We start from the raw sequence: 22,536 nt of genomic DNA on the forward strand, positions 1-22,536 counted from the left end.
GCAGGTATACCTAGTCACCCTGCCTTCTCCAAAATATTGAAAATAATATTGCCTTGGCAATGATTAGACTGAGGTGTGGAGAAGGGGGAAACCATCCCTAAGAAGTTGAAGCTCCAAGGCAGCACTCAAAATCACATTACTGAGGAGGTGCAGAAAAAAACCCTCAAGTTGTAAATTCGCCATATTTAATTATTCTAAGATTCAACATGTTTTTGGTCCTATTTTAATATTTAGCGTTAGGATGTATATTATATCTGCTAAAGGCCTGGCAGCAATTGTGACTTAATTATCATCGACTATATAGCAAACATGTAGTGTTAGTAGGTTAGAAAAAAATCACAGACAAAATGGAGCACTTTTTCTATAAATGCTACACCACTTTGAGCTGGATTTTCAATGTGAAAAAGATCTAAGATGGCCTTGTTCAATTTATTTTGCTTATAGTTTCCTTCTCATACATATAGAAGAATGACATGACAAAAATCTAAATGAGGGTAACACTGTCTTTAAATAAAACTCCAAAATGATGAGAAAGCATTTTTTATGGTTTACTTGGCAGTGTTACCTTGTGATTCATAAAGTGTTATTGCTCTCTTGCTGTTGGCATCTTAGCTTCAGTGAAAACAGTAGTTGTTGCAGACTAGTAGCAACTCACAAGAACCTAATGGAAGCATACTCAGCTCTTCTTTACAAGAGCACACCAATCCCAAGCCTCAAGGAATAGCATAAATAACTTACCAATTAAAATGACCACTTCAGGGACTTCCCTGCTGGCACAGTGGTTAAGAATCTGCCTGCCAAATCAGGGGACATGGGTTCAATCCCTGGTCTGGGAAGATCCCACATGTTGTGGAGCGACTAAGCCCATGCACCACAACAATTGAGCCTGCTCTCTAGAGCCTGTGAGCCACAACTACTGACCCTGCATGCCACAACTACTGAAGCCCACATGCCTAGATCCTGTGCTCCACAACAGGAGAAGCCACCACAATGAGAAGCCTGCACACTGCAACAAAGAGTAGCCCCCACTTGCTGCAACTAGAGAAAGCCTGCACACAGCAACGAAGATCCAATGCAGCCAAAAATAAATAAATTTATTAAAAAAAGAAAAGACCAGTTCATATTCAAACATAAATACTCACACAAGGAAACAATTTACTATGAGCTAAAACTAGCAATAAAAATGGAAAGCATAGGGCTTCCCTGGTGGCGCAGTTGTTGAGAGTCCGCCTGCCGATGCAGGGGACACAGGTTCGTGCCCCGGTTTGGGAAGATCCCACATGCCGTGGAGCGGCTGGACCTGTGAGCCACGGCTGCTGAGCCTGTGCGTCTGGAGGCTGTGCTCCACAACGGGAGAGGCCACAACAGTGAGAGGCCCGCGTACTGCCAAAAAAAAAGGAAAGCATAAACATTAAATATGCCTGATACTGGAATCTTCAGATACTTATCTAAATAACATCTAAAACTATGTTTAACATGTTCAAAGGAATAAAAAACAAGCTTGAAAATATCTGAAGGGGATAGCTAACTTCAAAACACATCAAGATGTTAAGGGATAAGAATTCAGTAATTAAACTTATAATTAAATAGATGAATTTAGAAGTAGGTTAAACATAGCTAAAGACAGAATTAGTGAACTGGAAGACAAGTCAGAAAAAATTATTCAAAATTAAGCATAGAGAAAAGAAAAGAGAAGATATTAAACTGATAATTGAGATATACAAGATATCGTGAGAAGTCTTAATATGTGTCTAAGTAAAGTTCCAGAAGGAAGAGCAAGGAGAAGAAAACAAAGAGTAATATCTGCAAATACAAATATAAAGGCTGAACATTTTTCAGAAATAATGAAAGAATGATTTGCATCATGAAGACTTCAATTTCCAGGCAAGATTACAAAAACATTTTACACCTACACATATACCAAAGCAAAACTGCAAAACATCAAAAATACAGAGGCATTTCAGGAAGAATCAGTGAAAAGTGACAGATTACCTTGATCAAGAGATTAAAAAGAAATAAGAATTAGATTGACAGAAAAATGAAAGCCAAACTTCTGTATAATTAAACTGTGCTGATAAATATAGTGATGATTCTGAATCATGTGAATTAAACTATCAATGTGTAGTATTAGAAATACCCTAATTTATTTCCTTTAAATACCCTTTTTCATATTTGCACTAGAATGGCATATGACAAAAAAATTTATATCTAAATGACTCATTAATTTTGAATTTATAATTTTATTCTTAAAGAAAAAATATTTCAAGAATGGGGCACTATGAAGTGTTTCTACCAACAGCTTCCATTCCAAAGGAAACTCAGAAAAACGTATTTCGGGCAGAACGCAAGAGATCCAGGATAGGATGTTTGTGATAGAGGAAAGATCAAAACACAACAAACTGTGTTAAATACGTTATTGCCTTTTTAAAAATAAAAATGTTATGCAAGATTAAAATTTAAATAAAGAATTAAAAAGCAACACCAAATTAAGAGGTAAATTGAGAAGTAAATGAATGTATTTAAAAATTTATTGTTCAAGAAGTGCCCTTTTTCCTTAAGGCATTGAACTATTTAAGACTTTGAGAAGAATATTTTTTTAAAATTTCTTGAAGTAAAATGAAAATAGCCAAAACAGAGCATATATCACCCAAAGTATTAGCAGAAAGTGAAAGAAATATCTAATTAATTTAAGAAAAAGGAGAGAAGCACAGAAATAAACAAAAAGATAAAACTGGAGAAAAATAGCAGCACACAAAGTTAGATAGGAGATTTAAACAGGAATGTGAGTAGTTATACTAAATGTAAATAGACTAAATGCTCCAGTTAAGAAGCAATGATGATAAAAAAATATCAGTGAATGCATTTTCATATATAATGCTGTGTCAAAAAGACTTTTAAAACATTAGGGTACAGAAAATACGAGGTGAAAGGATAGGAAAAAAATCTGTCATGATAGTACCAAAGAATGCTGGTTACCTGTACTTGTAACAGACAAAAATAGACTTTAAGGAAAATACATTATTTGGGATAAAGATAGTCACATCTTAACTAGAAAAGGTTTAATTCATGATGAATATATAAAATTATATATATGTACTTATAAATATATAAACATATAAATGAGGAATAAATAAAATATAAAATATATATAATAAAATATATATTAATATGCAAAACAAGAATATGCAAAACAAGAATAGCTACATAACTATAAGGAGATTTAAATTTGCAATCACAATGCAGATTTAACATGCCTCCATGCCTCTTTTAGTATCAATACATGAAGCCAACAGAAAATTAGTAATGATATATAAGATCTGAATAGCATAATTAACAAACAGCGTAATGGATGTGGACAGAACACTGAACCCATGAACTGCATAGTTCACATTCTTTTCTGAGTGTAATCAACTTATTTGAAGACTCGCTACAAGATGAGATCACCAAGAGGCAGAGTTTAGAGAATGGACGGTGACAGTTTGTCCCATGAGCCCTGAGGTGCTACATAGTAAAATATCTGAGACTGAAAAGATGAGGCAGGATGGCATCCTGGAAGGGAAATTAATAAAGTTAATCAAGGAGAAGGAAGTGATCAACTGAGACTTTGATACGAAAAATTTTGGAGGATCGCTTTGGGTAAAACTAATTGGGGTGGGTTAAGATAAGAAGAGAGGACAGAAACTGGAGACTTTTTTTTTTTATCACAGATACTTTGTTTTGCTCTGTTTCTTGATATTTAACATTTTTTGTTTGTTTGTTTTGAATTTGTGTTAAAAATGACTGTGGTACACCGGCATGCTGAATTCTTAGACATGCATAGTTACTGTTCCATCTGGGATGTGTTCAGCAACCTTGCAATTAAAAAATGTTTCACAGTCAACCTTTAAGAAGGAGGAGATGCAGAAGAATGAGAAGTAGAAGTAAGCGGAAACCACTTACAAATTAAGTACAAATTGAGTACTTTTCATTGCTATCATATATTCCTTCACATGAGTATTCCGTGCCGTTTGAATGATAGAATTCTTTGAAGAAATGCCACCAGATGGCAGGCACCTTCCCTTTGTATCACAGATACTTTGATTATAACACAATGAAGAAACAGTAACAAAGGGAAGATGGTGAAAGGCAGCAGGATTGTTGAAGGAGAGGGCTCTTTATTACTCAACACATATTTAGAAATGTATTTATATATTAAATACAATCTTGTGCTACAGAGGAAACCATAAAATAAGTTACTAAATATTTAAAGTTAAATAAAAGTGAAATCATTACACGTAGCATTTTGTAATTAATATTTTGTGGAGTAAGGCTCATACTCCACAAAATATTAATTAATTAATACTTTGAGGGAAATTTATAGCTTTAAATATATTTATCAGGAAATAAGAAAGTCTAAAATATTGAGTTAAACATTTAGCAAAAAAATCCTATCCACCTGTGTCAATGATACCAAGAGCCAATTATAAGAACCAGTGTTAAACCCATCCCAAATCATGTTAAATTCACATCGGTAATCACAAATATGAAATTTAGCCAATCTGCAAAAACTACAGTCTACTAATTTCAATTCCACATCCAAAAGTTAACCAATGTCTAACCCTTCCTACTTCTGAAAGTTTGCCATCTCTGAACTCCATGCTTCCCGATCCTAGGATCAGTTGTCTTCTTGTTCAGAAACACTGCATCCCACAAACACAACTCTCTCTTGTTTAGCAAACAATCAGCTCTTCATTTCAGATATGGAATGGAGGCCTCTTCCATTCCCCACTACATATCCTTAAACTATTCATTTCCTTTTGAGGACAATTACAAGGATGTTGTTCATTGCAGACTAATCTTTGATGTCAGGGAGTTAGAGGCAACCTGGATGCCTATAACCATGTAAATAGACAGGTTAAAAGTTATGAATACATGCCTTACAGTAAAAGGCAAAAGTCAGAAACAATAATTTAGAGGAACACATAACAACATGTGTAAACCTTAAAAATAGCTCTTTGTAGAAAGACACAAAAGAGGATGATACACATACACAGTATAACCCAAACCATTTATCTCAATTAAAAATACAGGACAACTAAATAATACATATTTTGCAAAAGCATGGAACCAAAAAGTACACATTCCACTTATTAGACTGTTTGCCTCTGGGAGTCCTGTAACAGGACTGAAGAATGATAAGGAGAAAAGGGTAAAGCAGAATAAGGTAAGGTGAGCAAAGTATAATAAAGAGTAAAGTGAGGGACGGGAGGGGAAGGTTGGGAGAGGAAGGGAGAGGAGGGGAGTGGAGGGGAAGGGAAGGCAGGAATTGGAAGGGAAGGGAAAAAAGAAGGAGAGGAGAGGAGAAGAAGGAAGAGAGGGAAAGGAAGGGGAAGAGAAGAACAGGAAGAGAAGGGAGAAGAACGGAAGAAGGGAGAAAGGAAGGGGAAGAAGAGAGGGAAGGGGAGAAGAGAGGAATAGAAAGGAAGAAGCAGCGGGGAGAATCCTTTTCTGGGACGATGTTGCTAATGTGATATGAATTGTAGAGTATGATTAACCTAAGCTTATTTACCTAGGGTCTAAAACATGAAAGTAATTTCAGACATTTAATGAAGTAATGATGGTAATTGTGTACAGACCAGGATAACAAATTCTTACAAAAACTATTTGTTTTAATGTATGCTCTAAACTTCAAATGAGCTGTGTTCTCTAGTTTCTTTCATGCTTGGACATAAAAAAAAAAATTTTCCCCTACAGTTTACTAAAATTGATGAATATCTTCTCTCTTAGAAGCATGTAATTTTATGTTTATTGAAAGTTTTCACTAAATAACCCTTTTCTTAAAATAATTAAGCTTTTTGTGGAAAAGCAAAAATAAACTTTGCTTTTTCACACATATAATTACAATGTGTCTTGATTTGATTTGATTTGATTTTGTTGGGGGCATCCTTACATTTTATCATGCATTATATTACTAGAATTTCTGAAATCCAAGGGAGAAAAATTAAATATAATAAAAGCTTTATTCTTGTCTTTTATTAAAACCATTCTCTATATTATACCTTAAATTATGTACCTATGTGTACATAGATTGTAATTTTATGTGTAGGTTTTATCTATAAACGAATGTGTTACTTTAATGTAGTTATCATGGAAAGTTTCCATTTATTTGAATAACCATGCCATTGTCTAAATCATTTTTGATAGTCTTCATTCAGAATGTTCAAAAAATTATTTTATGTACTGAATATATGTACATTTTTTGTATTACTTAACTTTGTCATATCTTGTTTTTTTACTTAAAAATATATATTGCACTTCCTATTCCACAAAATAAATGATTTTTACCCATTTCCCCAATATTAAATTCACTCATAAGTGATGCAAATTTAATACTATTGAGACTAAATAAGAAGATGATCCCACAGGCTTTCCAAACAAACAATAAAACAGAAAAAAGTACCTGATCCCCTACAAGTATCTAAGTGTTTTCTTTCTACTGTTTCCTACCTGAATGACTGAACTGTGGCACATTAGTAAACAATATACAAGTAAGTAAGAAAACCCTCTTAAAATCACACATCATAGCCATGGTTTGTAAAAATTTCTGCTTTCACTTTAGTTAATCAACAAATCTTTGTGTGTTAATTTACATCAAAATAAAGACTATAATTTATTGGCAGAGATACGAGTTTTGAGAAAATGCTTAAAAATATCTCTCTTTTAAAAGAATAGCTTCCAATGCTTTCACAAGTTTTCAAGGCCTAAAAATACAAAAATGGTGAAATTTAACTTTCTTGTCTGTTTCCAATTCACCCATTATATGTACCATATACATCAGTATCTACAGTAGAGGAAAATGCAGAAGTAAATATTCTAACCTAAACAAAGGAATTGGTGATAGAGTTATTACCATTCATGTTTCCATATATCAGTTTTGGGCTACAGGCTGTCTGGATCAGAGGACTTGAATTTGCTCTCTGCCTTATTGCTTAAAAAAGGTTTTTGTTTTGTTTTGTTTTTAACCGTAAGTAAAGAAAGGCACTAGGAGATTCCTAAAGATCTTTTTTCTTTGCTACTATCCCTAGGCAAGAAGGAGGAATTAGCCTTGTAACCAGATCCTTCTGTCTCTGCATTTAATTTTAAGCAAGAAACCAGACTGCTAAAAATGTAAGATGGACAGAGAACAGCAGAGGGCAGTATTTACTCATGGCTGAATCATCTCCGAGCTCAGAAGTTTTAAATTTGGAGGGGTCACTGTGGCTGAAACGTATGACACATGCCCTATATTTGCATTACTTGGCTTAAATTCTTATTTTCTAAACGGTTGTCCTTAATACTGACCTGGTTCCTAGTCCCTTTTTTTTTTCTTTGAAGAATACCACAAAAATTAGCTACAGTAATCTGAGTAACTTGCGTGGCACGTGGGTAATTTTAAAATTTAAATTTCATTCTATTTATTTCTATTTCCTCATATCTGTCTTTTCCCCAGATAAAAACCAAACCAAAGCAAAAAGAAACAAACCTTCACCAGGATTCCTTTGGCTTTAAAATGTCTAGGGGGAAATACTACAACGGAGATCAAAATTCCAAACTTTGCAATAGGAAGAGACCTCCATCTTTCCAAAGGGCTACCATTGTTATTGTTGAAACTCTAAGGTTTGGCTACTGACACCTGGGATCCATTTGGGACAGGAAACAAAACAGAGTTCCCCTGGCTTTTCCTATAGGAAATCCAAAGTGCGGTCGGTACCGAGGCCTTGGTGCCCCTACTCACCTAGAAGTGGAGACAGGCTTAGGGTTAGATCTGGACTGCAATTATCTCGCTCTGTAGACAGAGGAGGAATGGGGAAGATTTGGTTTGGATACTGCCGGATCGTACTGTAGAGCTACTCCCTCCCCTCTCATCGAAAGAGAAGGGGCAGGAAACGGTTAAAGCAAATCTGCGCTCTGCATTCCCAGACAGGCTTTGCTTAATCCTTCTTCCCGCTCTAATAGACCTTCACCCCCTGCCTTTCTTTTATTTCCCTCGACCCCCCCTTACCCCTGAGTTATTACTAGCATAACAACCTAACGGTCTTCCCCCAGAACCCATCACTAAAGTTATTTATCTGCAAACCTGACCCCACCCCCATTTATTCGGCGGCAGCTTTTTGCTGTTATTGCTCAGATGCCAGCCAAGATGTGACCAAAAAGAAAAAAAAAAAAAGGGTATAAAAAACCCCACCCCACCCCCTTCTCAGCGCCTCCTACCCGCCGAGCTCCCACACCCCACAGCCTACAGTCCTCCGAGAGGCTGGAGTGATTAGCATCCCGAGAAGCCAGTCGGAGGCAGAAGAAGCCGGAGAGCGCTCGCGGTAGGAGTGCCGGGCGGGGCTGCTTTAGCTCCGGCCCAATGGGGCTGGGGCGAGGGAGGGGCAGTAGGTGACAGCACGGGGAGCTAGGGGGAGTCCGGGCAAACTAAAGTGCGGGGATCAATGAGTGGCGAGCAAAGTTTCTGAGTCCTGCTCCAGCTCGCGGTCTTCCCTCCCCCTCTGTTTGTGTTTCGACAACGCGGTGTGTGTGTGTGTGTGTGTGTGTGTGTGCGCGTGTACGCGTGTGTGCGCGCGCGCGTGCGGCGGGGAAGGGGCGGGGAGAGTGTGAGGGAGCAGCCGGAGGTTGAGAGGGGCTCGCGGAGCTCCAGCTCCACAGCGGTACAACCTTCAGCCCGGGCAGGCGAGAGGGAGAGCGCTGACAGCCGCCGTCCCGAGCTGCCGCGGGCGCCGCCAGAGCCCAGCGCCGACTTCCCCGCCTCCACCGCCAACGGTGAAGGAGAAAGAGGGATCCACCACCCCCCCGCCCCAAACCAAAAGCCTTGTGGATTACAAAGTGAAACTGACACGGGACAATAAAAGCAAAGGCAAAGGGCACGAGGTCAGGGGCGAGGCGCACTAGAGTGGGCTTCTGACTGGGGCCGCCGGAGAAGGAGTCCCCTGGCATGGTGAGGGGAGGGGACTCGGGGACAGCGCGCTGCTCCTGCCCGACCCCGGCGAGGCCGAGAAGAAAGCGGGACCTGCGCTCGATTTGGATGTACAAATAATGGGTCGGCAGGCGTCCCGGCAGAGGTAAAAAAAAAAAAAAAAAATGCTGAGGCGCGCTGGATTTTGCCTGTGCCCAACTAAGGGCTCGAAGCCGCAGCAGGGGCGGCGGCGGCTCCTGCTGGAGGAGAAGGGACGGAGCTGAGCGCTCCCGGGTACCGGAACCTAGCGCCAAAGCGAGCGCTTGGAACGCAGTTTGCTAGCTGCCCGCGCTCAGACGTCGCCGCCTGGGCCTCAGCGGCCACTTCTGCAGCCCTGTTGGAGGGGCGTTGCAGCCTCGTTCTTGAGGAGAGGGGACTCGAGGAAATCCCTCGTCTCCAGCTTTTGGGAAAGCAATTTGATAATCTCCAGGTTCCCCGTCGCCCCCTCCCCAGTGCGCAGTTGTTCTTTCCACACACCGCTACGGACGTTTGTCCTTCCCTCTTCAGTTTCTTCGCCTTGGGTAAGTTCTAAAGTTTCTGAAGACAATTGTTTGCAATGATTCCTCATATACCTTAAGTACAGGCAACCTCTCCCAACTCACATCCACCCAGCCGAAAACGCTCAGACTTTCTGGATTCGAGAACAAAGTGAAGGGGGAAAATATAGGAGGTTTGAGAAACTTTTCTGGGGACTCGTCAACAAACAGGAGTGCCCCGAGGAATGCCCTGCCGCTTTTCCTCAAGGCATCTCTCCCGCGCTAAGCGTCCAGATGGCTACCTGGAGCCTTTTGCTGATGCGACTTGCTTCTGCTGGACTGGAGGTTCTTTGAAATAGCAGAGCTCCCAGACAGATACATCGGCTGCATGTTTGCTGGTGCCTACTTGATCCCTGTCATTATCACTCTTTTTTGCCTCACCTCTTCCTTCTCTTTATCACACCGTTCCAGGGAGCCAGGACCATGGACTTGGCAGCAGACAGGGCTCCTGGCCGCCCGTGGCTCCCGCTGCCCACTTTATCATTATTTCAGCTCCTTCGCGTCTTTTGGCTGCTGTCACTGCTACCGCGGCCGGCCCGGGTCAGCGGGGCCGAGCAGCGCCAGGTGTTTGAGGTGCTGGAGGAGCAACCTCCCGGCACGCTGGTGGGTACCATCCAGACGCGCCCAGGCTTCACCTACCGACTCAGCGAAAGCCACGCCCTGTTTGCCATAAACAGTAGCACCGGGGCCCTGTACACCACTGCCACCATCGACCGCGAGAGCCTACCCAGCGACGTGATCAACCTGGTGGTTCTTTCCAGCTCACCCACCTACCCCACCGAAGTGCGAGTGTTGGTGCGGGACCTCAATGACAACGCCCCGGTCTTCCCTGAACCCTCGATTGTGGTCACTTTCAAGGAGGACAGTAGCAGCGGGCGGCAAGTCATCTTAGATACGGCCACCGACTCAGACATCGGCTCCAATGGTGTGGACCACCGGTCCTATCGCATCGTCCAGGGTAACGAGGCGGGTCGTTTCCGCCTGGACATCACCCTGAACCCGAGTGGCGAGGGCGCGTTCCTGCATCTGGTGTCCAAGGGCGGGCTGGACCGCGAGGTCACGCCGCAGTACCAACTACTGGTGGAAGTGGAGGACAAGGGAGAGCCGAAGCGGCGGGGCTACCTTCAGGTAAACGTAACTGTGCAGGACATTAACGACAACCCCCCAGTTTTTGGTAGTTCCCACTACCAGGCGGGGGTGCCTGAGGACGCGGCGGTGGGCTCCAGCGTCCTCCAGGTGGCGGCAGCGGACGCGGACGAGGGCACCAACGCGGATATCCGCTACCGGCTGCAGGACGAGGGGACCCCCTTCCAAATGGACCCCGAAACTGGGCTTATCACGGTGCGGGAGCCCCTGGACTTCGAGGCCCGGCGCCAGTACTCGCTTACCGTGCAGGCTATGGACCGAGGCGTGCCTTCCCTCACTGGGCGCGCCGAGGCGCTGATTCAGCTGCTGGACGTCAACGACAACGACCCTGTGGTGAAATTCCGCTACTTCCCTGCCACCTCACGCTACGCCTCGGTAGATGAGAATGCTCAGGTGGGCACTGTGGTGGCTCTGCTCACCGTGACGGACGCAGACTCCCCCGCGGCCAACGGGAACATCTCTGTGCAGATTCTTGGGGGCAACGAGCAGCGCCACTTTGAGGTGCAGAGCAGCAAAGTGCCGAACCTGAGCCTCATCAAAGTAGCCAGCGCCCTGGACCGGGAGCGCATCCCTTCTTACAACCTAACAGTTTCTGTCTCTGATAACTACGGGGCGCCCCCTGGCGCAGCGGTTCAGGCGCGCTCTTCTGTGGCGAGCTTGGTGATTTTCGTCAATGACATCAATGACCACCCTCCCGTCTTTGCCCAACAAGTGTACAGAGTGAACCTGAGCGAGGAGGCGCCCCCAGGAAGCTATGTGAGTGGAGTGTCTGCCACTGACGGCGACTCTGGTCTCAATGCTAATCTGCGTTACAGCATTGTCTCTGGGAACGGACTAGGTTGGTTCCACATCAGTGAACACAGCGGCCTGGTGACCACTGGGTTTGCTGGGGGCTTGGACCGTGAACTCGCTTCCCAGATTGTACTGAATATCAGTGCTCGGGACCAGGGGGTTCACCCCAAGGTTTCCTATGCCCAGCTTGTAGTCACCCTCCTGGATGTGAATGATGAAAAGCCAGTATTTACCCAGCTGGAAGGATATGAGGTGTCTGTGGTTGAGAATGCCCCAACAGGGACTGAACTACTGGTGCTTGGGGCAACTGATGGGGACCTGGGTGACAATGGGACAGTGCGTTTCTCCCTCCAAGAGTCTGAGACTGACCAGAGGTCCTTCCGCCTGCATCCTGTGTCGGGGAGGTTGAGTACTATCTCCTCCTTGGACAGAGAAGAGCAAGCTTTCTACTCCCTGTTGGTTCTGGCCACAGATCTGGGCTCCCCTCCCCAGTCATCAATGGCTCGAATCAATGTGAGCCTCCTGGATATTAATGACAACAGCCCTGTGTTCTACCCAGTCCAGTACTTTGCTCATATTCAGGAGAATGAGCCTGGAGGTAGCTACATCACCACAGTGTCTGCCACTGACCCAGACTTGGGTCTCAATGGAACTGTCAAATATAGTATATCAGCTGGGGACAGGTCTCGGTTTCAGGTCAATGCTCAGAGTGGGGTTATTTCTACAAGAATGGCCCTAGACAGAGAAGAAAAAACTGCTTACCAGTTGCAAATAGTGGCTACTGATGGTGGCAATTTACAGTCTCCAAACCAGGCAATAGTAACCATCACTGTATTGGACACTCAAGACAACCCACCTGTATTCAGCCAGGCTGCCTACAGCTTTGTGGTCTTTGAGAATGTGGCTCTGGGATATCATGTGGGTAGTGTGTCTGCATCCACCATGGATCTCAATTCCAACATCAGTTATCTCATTACTACTGGGGATCAGAAAGGTATGTTTGCTATCAACCAGGTCACTGGGCAGCTTACCACAGCAAGTGTGATTGACAGAGAAGAGCAATCCTTTTATCAGCTGAAAGTAGTAGCCAGTGGGGGCACAGTGACTGGAGACACTATGGTTAACATAACAGTTAAGGATTTAAATGACAACTCTCCCCATTTCCTTCAGGCAGTAGAGAGTGTGAATGTGGTAGAGAATTGGCAGGCAGGTCACAGCATTTTCCAAGCCAAAGCTGTGGACCCTGATGAAGGTGTCAATGGCATGGTACTCTATAGCCTGAAGCAAAACCCCAAGAACCTCTTTACTATCAATGAAAGGAATGGTAATATTAGTCTGCTAGGACCCCTGGATGTTCACGCTGGTTCCTACCAGATAGAGATCTTGGCATCTGATGTGGGTGTTCCTCAGCTCTCCTCTAGTTTCATCTTAACAGTTTATGTCCATGATGTAAATGACAACCCACCAGTGTTTGACCAACTTTCTTATGAGGTCACCCTTTCTGAGTCAGAACCTGTGAATTCTCGATTCTTTAAAGTGCAAGCTTTTGATAAGGATTCAGGAGCAAATGGTGAAATTGCATACAGCATTGCTGAAGGCAATACAGGGGATGCTTTTGGCATATTCCCAGATGGTCAATTGTATATAAAAAGTGAACTGGACCGTGAACTTCAAGACAGATATGTTTTACTGGTTGTTGCTTCTGACAGAGCAGTGGAACCCCTTAGTGCTACTGTGAATGTTACTGTAATTTTAGAAGATGTAAATGATAACAGACCTCTTTTTAACAGTACCAATTACACATTTTACTTTGAGGAAGAACAGAGAGCTGGGTCATTTGTGGGCAAAGTAAGTGCTATAGATAAAGACTTCGGGCCAAATGGAGAAGTAAGGTATTCTTTTGAAATGGTGCAGCCAGATTTTGAGCTGCATGCAATTAGTGGGGAAATTACAAATACTCATCAGTTTGACAGGGAGTCTCTTATGAGGCGGAGAGGGACTGCAGTGTTTAGCTTTACAGTCACTGCAACAGATCAGGGGCTCCCTCAGCCTCTCAAGGATCAGGCCACAGTACATGTTTACATGAAGGACATAAACGATAATGCTCCCAAGTTTTTAAAAGACTTTTACCAAGCGACAATATCAGAGTCAGCAGCCAACCTGACACAAGTCTTAAGAGTATCTGCCTCAGATGTTGATGAAGGTAATAATGGACTTATTCATTATTCTGTAATAAAAGGAAATGAAGAAAGACAGTTTGCTATAGACAGTACCTCTGGTCAGGTGACACTTATTGGCAAATTAGACTATGAAGCAACAGCTGCCTATTCCCTCGTAATTCAAGCAGTGGATTCAGGGGCAGTTTCCCTCAATTCGACTTGTACCTTAAATATTGATATTTTAGATGAAAATGACAATACCCCTTCTTTCCCTAAATCAACACTATTTGTTGATGTTTTGGAAAACATGAGAATTGGTGAACTCGTGTCCTCTGTTACTGCAACTGATTCAGATTCAGGTGACAATGCTGACTTACATTACAGTATTACTGGGACTAACAATCATGGAACTTTCAGCATTAGCCCAAACACTGGGAGTATTTTTCTTGCCAAAAAATTGGACTTTGAAACACAGTCTTTGTACAAATTAAATATAACAGCAAAAGACCAAGGAAGGCCTCCTCGTTCATCTACAATGTCAGTGGTTATACATGTGAGAGACTTTAATGACAATCCTCCTAGCTTCCCTCCTGGGGATATTTTCAAGTCTATTGTTGAGAACATTCCCATTGGAACGTCTGTCATTTCAGTGACTGCACATGACCCTGATGCAGACATTAATGGGCAACTCTGCTATACGATCATCCAACAGATGCCAAGGGGCAACCACTTTGGCATAGATGAAGTCAAAGGTACTATCTATACAAATGCCGAAATAGATCGGGAATTTGCTAATCTCTTTGAGTTAACTGTAAAAGCCAATGATCAAGCTGTGCCTATTGAAACTAGACGGTATGCTTTGAAAAACGTGACCATTTTGGTTACAGACCTCAATGACAATGTTCCAATGTTTATATCACAAAATGCCCTGGCTGCCGACCCTTCAGCTGTGATTGGTTCTGTTCTGACAACAATTATGGCTGCCGACCCAGATGAAGGGGCGAATGGAGAGGTGGAGTACGAGATCATCAATGGGGACACAGACACCTTCATTGTGGATCGTTATAGTGGAGACTTGAGAGTGGCTTCAGCGCTGGTGCCTTCTCAGCTGATCTATAATCTCATAGTCTCAGCAACAGACCTTGGCCCTGAAAGGAGGAAATCAACCACTGAATTGACCGTCATTCTTCAGGGCCTTGATGGACCTGTTTTTACACAACCCAAATATATCACTATTTTGAAGGAAGGAGAACCCATTGGCACCAATGTGATATCAATAGAAGCAGCTAGCCCTAGAGGATCTGAAGCCCCCGTGGAGTATTATATTGTTTCAGTCCGTTGTGAAGAAAAAACTGTGGGACGTCTCTTTACTATTGGACGACAAACTGGCATAATTCAGACTGCAGCCATTCTGGACCGCGAACAAGGAGCCTGTCTTTACCTGGTGGATGTTTATGCCATAGAAAAATCAACTGCTTTTCCCAGAACACAGAGAGCAGAGGTAATGATTTTGTCATCCCTTATGATTATTTGTTGATGTGTTTTTTAGGAAGATTGTTCTCTTTATATTTACTTTCTATAGTAATTTACCTTTACTGTTGATTGTTCATTTTACTGACAGGAGCATATAAAAATGTTCTGTCACACAGACTAACAAGAATTACATGCAATTTAGCCTCAATCCTGATCAAAACCAAACAATGGACAGTTTTTACCTTATATTTCATCTCACACCATGATATGTGTAAGGCTAATGAGAGCTCTTTAGCCATTTCAGAAGTACAAAAAAAAATATTCATTTATCTAAGTTACATCACCGCACTAAACTAAACACCTCACAGTAAGGAAGTCTACCAGAGAATGAGCAATTTCAGACTTAAGAAATCCGTATTCCAAAATGAAGAGCTTTGGTAGAAATCAGCATTATAGCATGGCTTTCAAGGGGGAGTGGCTGTGGACTGACAGTTTACATCAGGACGGTATTAACTTTCACATCCTCAGCAGTCTTGGCAGTTTCTTTATAGACAGTGACTAATTTCAATGTGCTGGGCCAAGTTTGGGGAGATTCCTGATTTCATCTGCCTTCACATTTTAGGCACTATCTTCTGACTTAGAGTAATCCTCTCTCTTCCCTCTTGAACTAAAGCATGTAATGTGCTGTGAATGATCAGAGATTAGTAGCTGTTTCTTGAGACAAAACTGTGTTGTTCAATGCCATGGTATAGGTACAAGTTGTTCTGTCTGCTGATGAGCAAGAAACTAGTGTTTCAAAGCATAAGCCAAAAGATTTCAAGCTTGGCCTTTCCCGGAGTATATTTTTGGCTGTTACTACCTCAGTGTTTCATTGATTTGCTTTTTAATTGAACTGCTTCCAATGTTGTTCTGATAATCCACTAGAAATGATATAGCTGTACTCTGGAAAGCTCGTTTGCCATTTCCTAAGTTCTCTCTCCTCACTCCCTTCAAAGAGATTCTGGTGTCACTCAGCCAAAAACACAAAATATCAAATGTGGTTGTGATACTCGGCAGTAACCCAGACACAACATGCTAGTGAAACTGAGGCTCATGTGTTTGTTTTCTTGCTTTTTTTTCTTGTTTTTACAGAGGTGAGGGGTTTTCTTCATTTAAAAATGTTCATTTATTATTATTATCTTTCTGAATCCCCTGTGATTTTTTTCTCATGTTAGCTAGCTATGTCTATTCTATGGATGGAACAGTATATTCATGGCCTAGAGGATATTAGAGATATAATTAGAGATATAATTCTTAATAGAGATATAATTCTTAGAGATAAAATTTTAAGTGGAATTCAGTTTTATCTTATACACATAGACCTGAAGAAACTTTTAACCCATATGTCCTCTTTTACCTAATTAGTTTTTTAAAGATCTTAACATACGTCTTACTTATTGAGCTATTTGGTTTAACTCAGGCTATGATTTACATGTAATTTTATTTTGATTTGGGGTTATTCCTCCCTTAAACCCACTCCCTGGCTCTACCTTCCTTCTCTGGAATTATTTCTTAGATGAAGAGATTTAAGCAGCTATTAAAGACAGGCAGTTAAGTCATTCTAGACTTTAAATTTGTTAAACTGCAAAACAAATTATGTTATTGGTTGTTTGGTTCAATGCATTACATTTTCTCTGCAGTGAGAATAAATGTCCATTGTTTTCATTAGAAGATTTATTTAGTCTTATTATTTATCCATGAGATATGCAAAGATTAGCTTAGCTTAAATTTATTAAATAGTGCTGTTTCTGCATTAGGCACGAGGACTAAAAATTAATGATTATAAACCATTTTGTTAGTAATAGGGGATTATATGTCTGTTACTTTTTTTAACCTCAAATAGCACCGATATGTAAAGTTATTTATATTTACTGTAGCCTATTTAAAAATCTGGAGAGAATTCATCATGATGATTTTTTTATGAGAAAAAAATTGTTTGTCAGGGTACCTTCTGTGAACTGAAGTGCTGAAATTGTAAACCAAGTTTGAGTTCCCAAGCTCCAACCACTCCTAAAATTAAAAGCAAATGTGTTTCTCCAAAGAATATTGAAAGCAGTAGTTGGGAGCTAGAATTTCATATTATTATTGGTTGTATCTTTCAAGTGTATACAATAAAGTTTTTTTCCTTCTGCTCAAACAGTTAATTTACCGTGATTCTGCAAAAAGAAGCTGTAAATTACCTCTGGTTGTCAGAGGTGATATTTCAATTGTTTGTTTCTAAGTGTAAACTTTGCTCCAATGCATTTTTTAACAATTTATTCATGTACACTGATAGGAGTCTGGGTTGCTTACTCAGGTTTTTGGCTAGAGTCATGGCTGATCACATTCCGTGGACAAACAGAGGGTCAGTGGGTAAAAGAGAAATGATTTAATCTGCATTCTTTTTCAAGCTCTGACACTTGTGTGTGTGGGGGAAGGGGGCAGTGCTGGGGACTTGGCTCTGATACTTCTCATTCCAGAGCTCTGTCCAGTTGTACACCTTCACTGCCCCTACCTGTCATAACTAAAACTTTGGCATGGATGAGAGTGTCTTTGAAGGATGGCTTTTGTGTTGCAGACACAAGGTTTATTATCCTTTTATTTTATATCTTTGTATTCTAAGAAGAGTCTTGATTATGTTAGAATAGCTCATATACACTTTGTACCACTTCTTTAGGTTCAACAAAAAAATTGGAGATGTAGCACATCCATAAGCATTTCTCTTTTAATATGTGTTTTATGGGAACATGCAACTTAGGGACTGGGTTGGACTTCTTGAAGGTCAAAGGCTTTGTCTCATTGGTCTTTATTTCTTTTATTTTTATTTTTTACACCTTTATTGGAATATAATTGCTTTACAATGTTGTGTTAGTTCCTGCTGTACAACAAAGTGAGTCAGCTATGTGTATACATATATCCCCATATCCCCTCCCTCTTGAACCTCCCTCCAACCCTCCCTATCCCACCTCATTGGTCTTTATTATCTCCTAGTATTATATCTCCTTGATAATAATATCTCCTAGAGCCTGGTGTATAGTAGGTGCTCAGTACATGTTTGCTGAATGAAATGGTAGAAGAGCTAAGACTGGTGTGTGCATTCTTGTGCTTCAGGAATAATCAGCAGAGAGAAGCCGGGGGAATAAAGGAGGTTAGTAAATTTGATCTTGATCATTATTTGAACTAAGGACATAAAGACATACTAATTATGTCTGTTCTACAAATGAACTGAGAATTGTCAGAAGACTCAAAGAGGAAAGAGGAATTTAGGTGGGTGGTCTCACATGGAACTTAGGGTTTAAATGGAGAGAAATACTGTATATGCTTCTAGGTTGCAGTTCTCAAATTTGTCGGTCACAAGACCCCAAGAGCTTTTGCTTGGGTGTGTCTTACCTATTAATATTTATATTTTGAACATTAAAACTGAGAAAAATTTAAAATGTTTATTAATTTCTTTAAAATCACATTAACCATATAACATATTTTTATTTTATTTTATTAAAAGAACTTAATTTTGCCAAACTTAAAAAATAATGAAAAGAGAAGACATTATTTTACATTTTAATAAATCCCTTTAATATCTGGCCTAAGAGAAGACAGCTGGATTCTCAAATCTTCTTATTCCATCTACTGCAATATTTCTTTTGGTTAAAGTACATGAAGATAATCCGTTCTCACTCAGATAGACAAAGCTGGATAAGGGAAAGATATTTTGATATCCTTTTCAGATAATTGATGATTTTCTTTTGATACTACACCGGAATTCCACAACTGTCTGTTTCTTAAAACTTACTTGCAATTAGGAATCTGAAACCCTACCATTGAACTTTTCATACTTTGTTGAATGAAAATACTGATCTATCTTGCATTCTGAATGGAAATTTTACCTATGTGTGACTTAGAAATATCAGGCATTGATCATTTGGAAAATACTGGTTATAACTGATAAGGATCTTATCAAAAGAGTCGTTAAATATATTGACTCACAACCTCATGGTGATGGTTTGAAGTTTTCCAAATTTGAATTTTCACTTATAAGCTCAAATTTTATCATTAGTAATTAGTTAGTTGTTGTCCTGATGTATCAGGCTTCCTTTGTCCATTTTCAAACAAACAAAAAAGGTCTGTCACATACCAAATCTAAAAAATGTGTAGTTTCTCTGTCAGTTGTTCTTTCAAGTAAAAATTGTATTCTGTAAATAAAGCACCTAGTTCAGCCTTCAACTCAATCCATCACACACATGCTTTTCTTTGAGGCTACTTACAGTGGTACAGATTAATGGTTCTTTGTGCACGTTTCACTATTTGTCACCCAAATATTGAAAAGACATCAGGATCTAATGGTCTAGATTTAATAATATTAATCATTTTACTGTTTCTTCAAGGAGAGTTCTTCAGTTTTTAAGTGACACTGGCATTTCATTTTTACTGTGCCTAGTAAGTGAAGAATACAATTAGGGCTGAAAACTTTGGAACTACTGCTTTGCTTTGTGCTAAGGCACCAGCAGTTTTACCTGCCCTTTGCTTTTGCACCTCTAGTGTAAATGTCAACATAGTGAAAAGGCAAACAATGTTTTGTATAATTATGACCACAGTTTTTTTAATTTCCCAGGCATCTTTAATGGGTCTCTGGTATGCCTAGGGCCCCATGTTCCACAGTGGGAGAACCATTGGTCTAGGCACTGAGATTTTTGCAATTCAGTAAAAAAAAACAACAAAAAAAGCAACTAGAAATATTCTATTAAAAGTGTGTTTAGAATGTTAAGTGAACAAATTATGATTGCGTTTAGATTAGAAATGAGTTTTAGCAATTGATAATAAATAAATTTATTTTTACAGTGAAACCATCAAGAGTTCCAGGAGAAATGATGGAGGCGTTTGTAATATCAATACTGAATATCAAGTTTAGAAATGATTTTCTTCCAAAGGGTTTAGAAGAAGAGTTAGTGCACCTTACATTAAATGTATGTATATCTTGTGTGTCATTCCTCACAGGCAAAATATAAGCAACAGAACTGAATATTTAATAATAATGATAATAATTATTATAAAATTTATTGCATATCACTATGTTCAGTCATTGACCTGAGTGCTAAGTGTTTCTTTAGGGATTTTTATCATTTGAGCCTCACAACAACGTTAGTCATATCACTCCCACTTCTTAGATGTGGAAACAGTCTCAGAAAAGTTAAATGATTTGCTTAGGTTCAGATTGATAGAAAGAAAAATCACATCCAGACTTGCATAATCCATTATTTGTGTTCATAGCTACTGTCCTATAAAGACAGGGTCATCTGTGGTCTTTGTTAAGAGAGGGGCTTTTTTACTCCATAGATAAAAGTATAGATGTATGCTTTTGCTAATCTTGTTTTCACACCCTTATTGGTGTTAAAAACTCTTTGAAAAGTAGTATTATGTATTGTCTGAAACAAGAGAAGCATGACTTTTGCTGCCTCAATCAAGGCCATCAGCAGATGCTGTACATTCCTATGGGTCAGTTACTGGTAGCAGCAAGGATTCCAAGTTGAGGACCTGTGGAGGTGTTTTTGGAGCAGGGAAGAAGAGTGAGAATATGAGAGAGGGGCACTGGAGACAAAGGAAGCGCACACGTATATGCAGCGACTCTCCTAATTTACAGTACTGTACAGGTTGGAAACAGTTGCTGTACTTTATTTGTGGAGAATAGGGGGAGAATCCATTTTTGGATTTTCAGATGATGAGTCTTACTCTCCTAAGGAATAATGATGAAATTGTGTGGGTGGAGTGTGAGGATTATATTCAAAGGGAGAAAACATTTTCTTACTGCCTCGACTTTTGACTTCCCCATTGTTTTTTTTTTTTAAACAATCTATGATTATTTTCTGATTCTATTTTTCCCCTGTTGGTATGTGTTTATTAAATTTATTAAACTGTGACTTAAAGGCCTCTATAAGTTTTCAAGACATGTATAAATGTGTATCACAGACAGGAATATTGATGGACAATTAAGCTCATGTTGCATAGTTCATATATGGCTTCAGGATGCTTGATTTGGTCTCTCTCTTTTGTTGATATATTTCCATAGACATAGTTTATTTTCTGACAGAGTTATTGTTTATTTCTCTCTTTGCCTTTATTAAAACCCAAATTATTTTAATCCTTTATTGTTCCATTAGATTTTGAGGCAACTACTCTAGGAATAGTTTTGAAAAGATATTTATATACTTCATATTTTGTGGAATCAATTTTCCATTGCACTGTCTGCAGCTTGCACTTTGCCATCATTACAATGAAAAACTGCCAAAGAACCTCATTAGCTGTGAGGGACTGTTGAGTTAGTGACTGTAAAGGATTCCACAGGCCCTGAGGTATGTCCTGTCTTCCAAGAATTAATATGTCTAAGGTTCAGCTCTTGATGAATATCCATGAAATTAGGTAGTATTCAGAATGAGGAGCTTGGGAGTGGAAATTGAAGAAGAGTAACTGGCAAGTGACATGGCCAAAATGAATTAAAGGGTTTCTTAAAGCCTCCTAGATATGGAATATGGTAAATATATTCTAATGCTTTCAGGCTTTAAGTAGTCTGTGACAACAGCAGCCAATTATAGTAGTACAATAAATAAGGAGGAGAGAGTATGAAGAAGGCAGAGAAGTGAAAAATTTTAAAACTTCTGTTAGACAAATATCATTTATAAAATATATACATGTAATATATATATATATATAGTACCATGTACTAACATGTATGCAACCATTGTACAAAGATTACTGGATTTTCCCTGGTGTTAAAATTCTGAGACAGAATGGGACAATAAAGTCATGAAGATGACAGAATCTAACTGGAAGATAATTTACATGTGGCAGTCAAGAATTGTCTCTAGGGATGCAGTTTCCAGACATGTATGCATATTTAGGAAACAATTAGGGAATAAAAACCAAGTTTTAAGGTATTGAGGAAATGTTGAGAGACATTTATAAACCCTGTTTGACAACTGGCAACTGGGAGCCAATGGCATTGTTATGGATTATTTGTTTCAGATTATTGACATTTTTCTGAAATGTTTTATCATGTATAGATTCTAACATATATAAAGTGTTTACATTATGTCAGACACTGGTGAGCACAGGGCATTGTCTTGCCTTCACCATAATCCACGACATCTCACCATTTGACAAATGAGGATACCAAGGCTAATGGAAGTCAAGTTTATGGAGCTGGTTTATGGTGGAATGGAATTTGAACCCAGCAGTCTGACTTGAGTATGTATGTTTAATCCCAACACAACATGTTATAAGAAAGGTTGATACTTTCTGTACTCTCATAGGCATACAAGTTTTACTGTGTAAAAAGTTGTTTTCATATTTTTATATTTCTTCATACTGGTGACTGAAGAAATATAGGGTAAAGTGAAGTTTAGTTAATGACCCAATAGTAGGATTACTTTAGGTCCCTATTAATCTT

At 40.0% G+C, this 22,536-nt stretch overlaps 1 protein-coding gene across 1 annotated transcript in view; it reads left to right on the forward strand.

Moving 5' to 3' along the window:
- The first annotated feature begins 8,435 nt into the window (after positions 1 to 8,435).
- FAT4 (FAT atypical cadherin 4) overlaps positions 8,436 to 22,536 on the forward strand; it is a 173,075-nt gene continuing 158,974 nt past the window's right edge. The window contains exon 1 of the mRNA XM_012531341.3: positions 8,436 to 15,108. Coding sequence (XP_012386795.1) covers positions 9,934 to 15,108 — 5,175 coding nt within the window. The 5' untranslated portion in view covers positions 8,436 to 9,933. The remainder of the gene's footprint in view (positions 15,109 to 22,536) is intronic.

Source organism: Orcinus orca, chromosome 4 (assembly GCF_937001465.1).
Source record: "Orcinus orca chromosome 4, mOrcOrc1.1, whole genome shotgun sequence".
NCBI classification, from domain to species: domain Eukaryota; kingdom Metazoa; phylum Chordata; class Mammalia; order Artiodactyla; family Delphinidae; genus Orcinus; species Orcinus orca.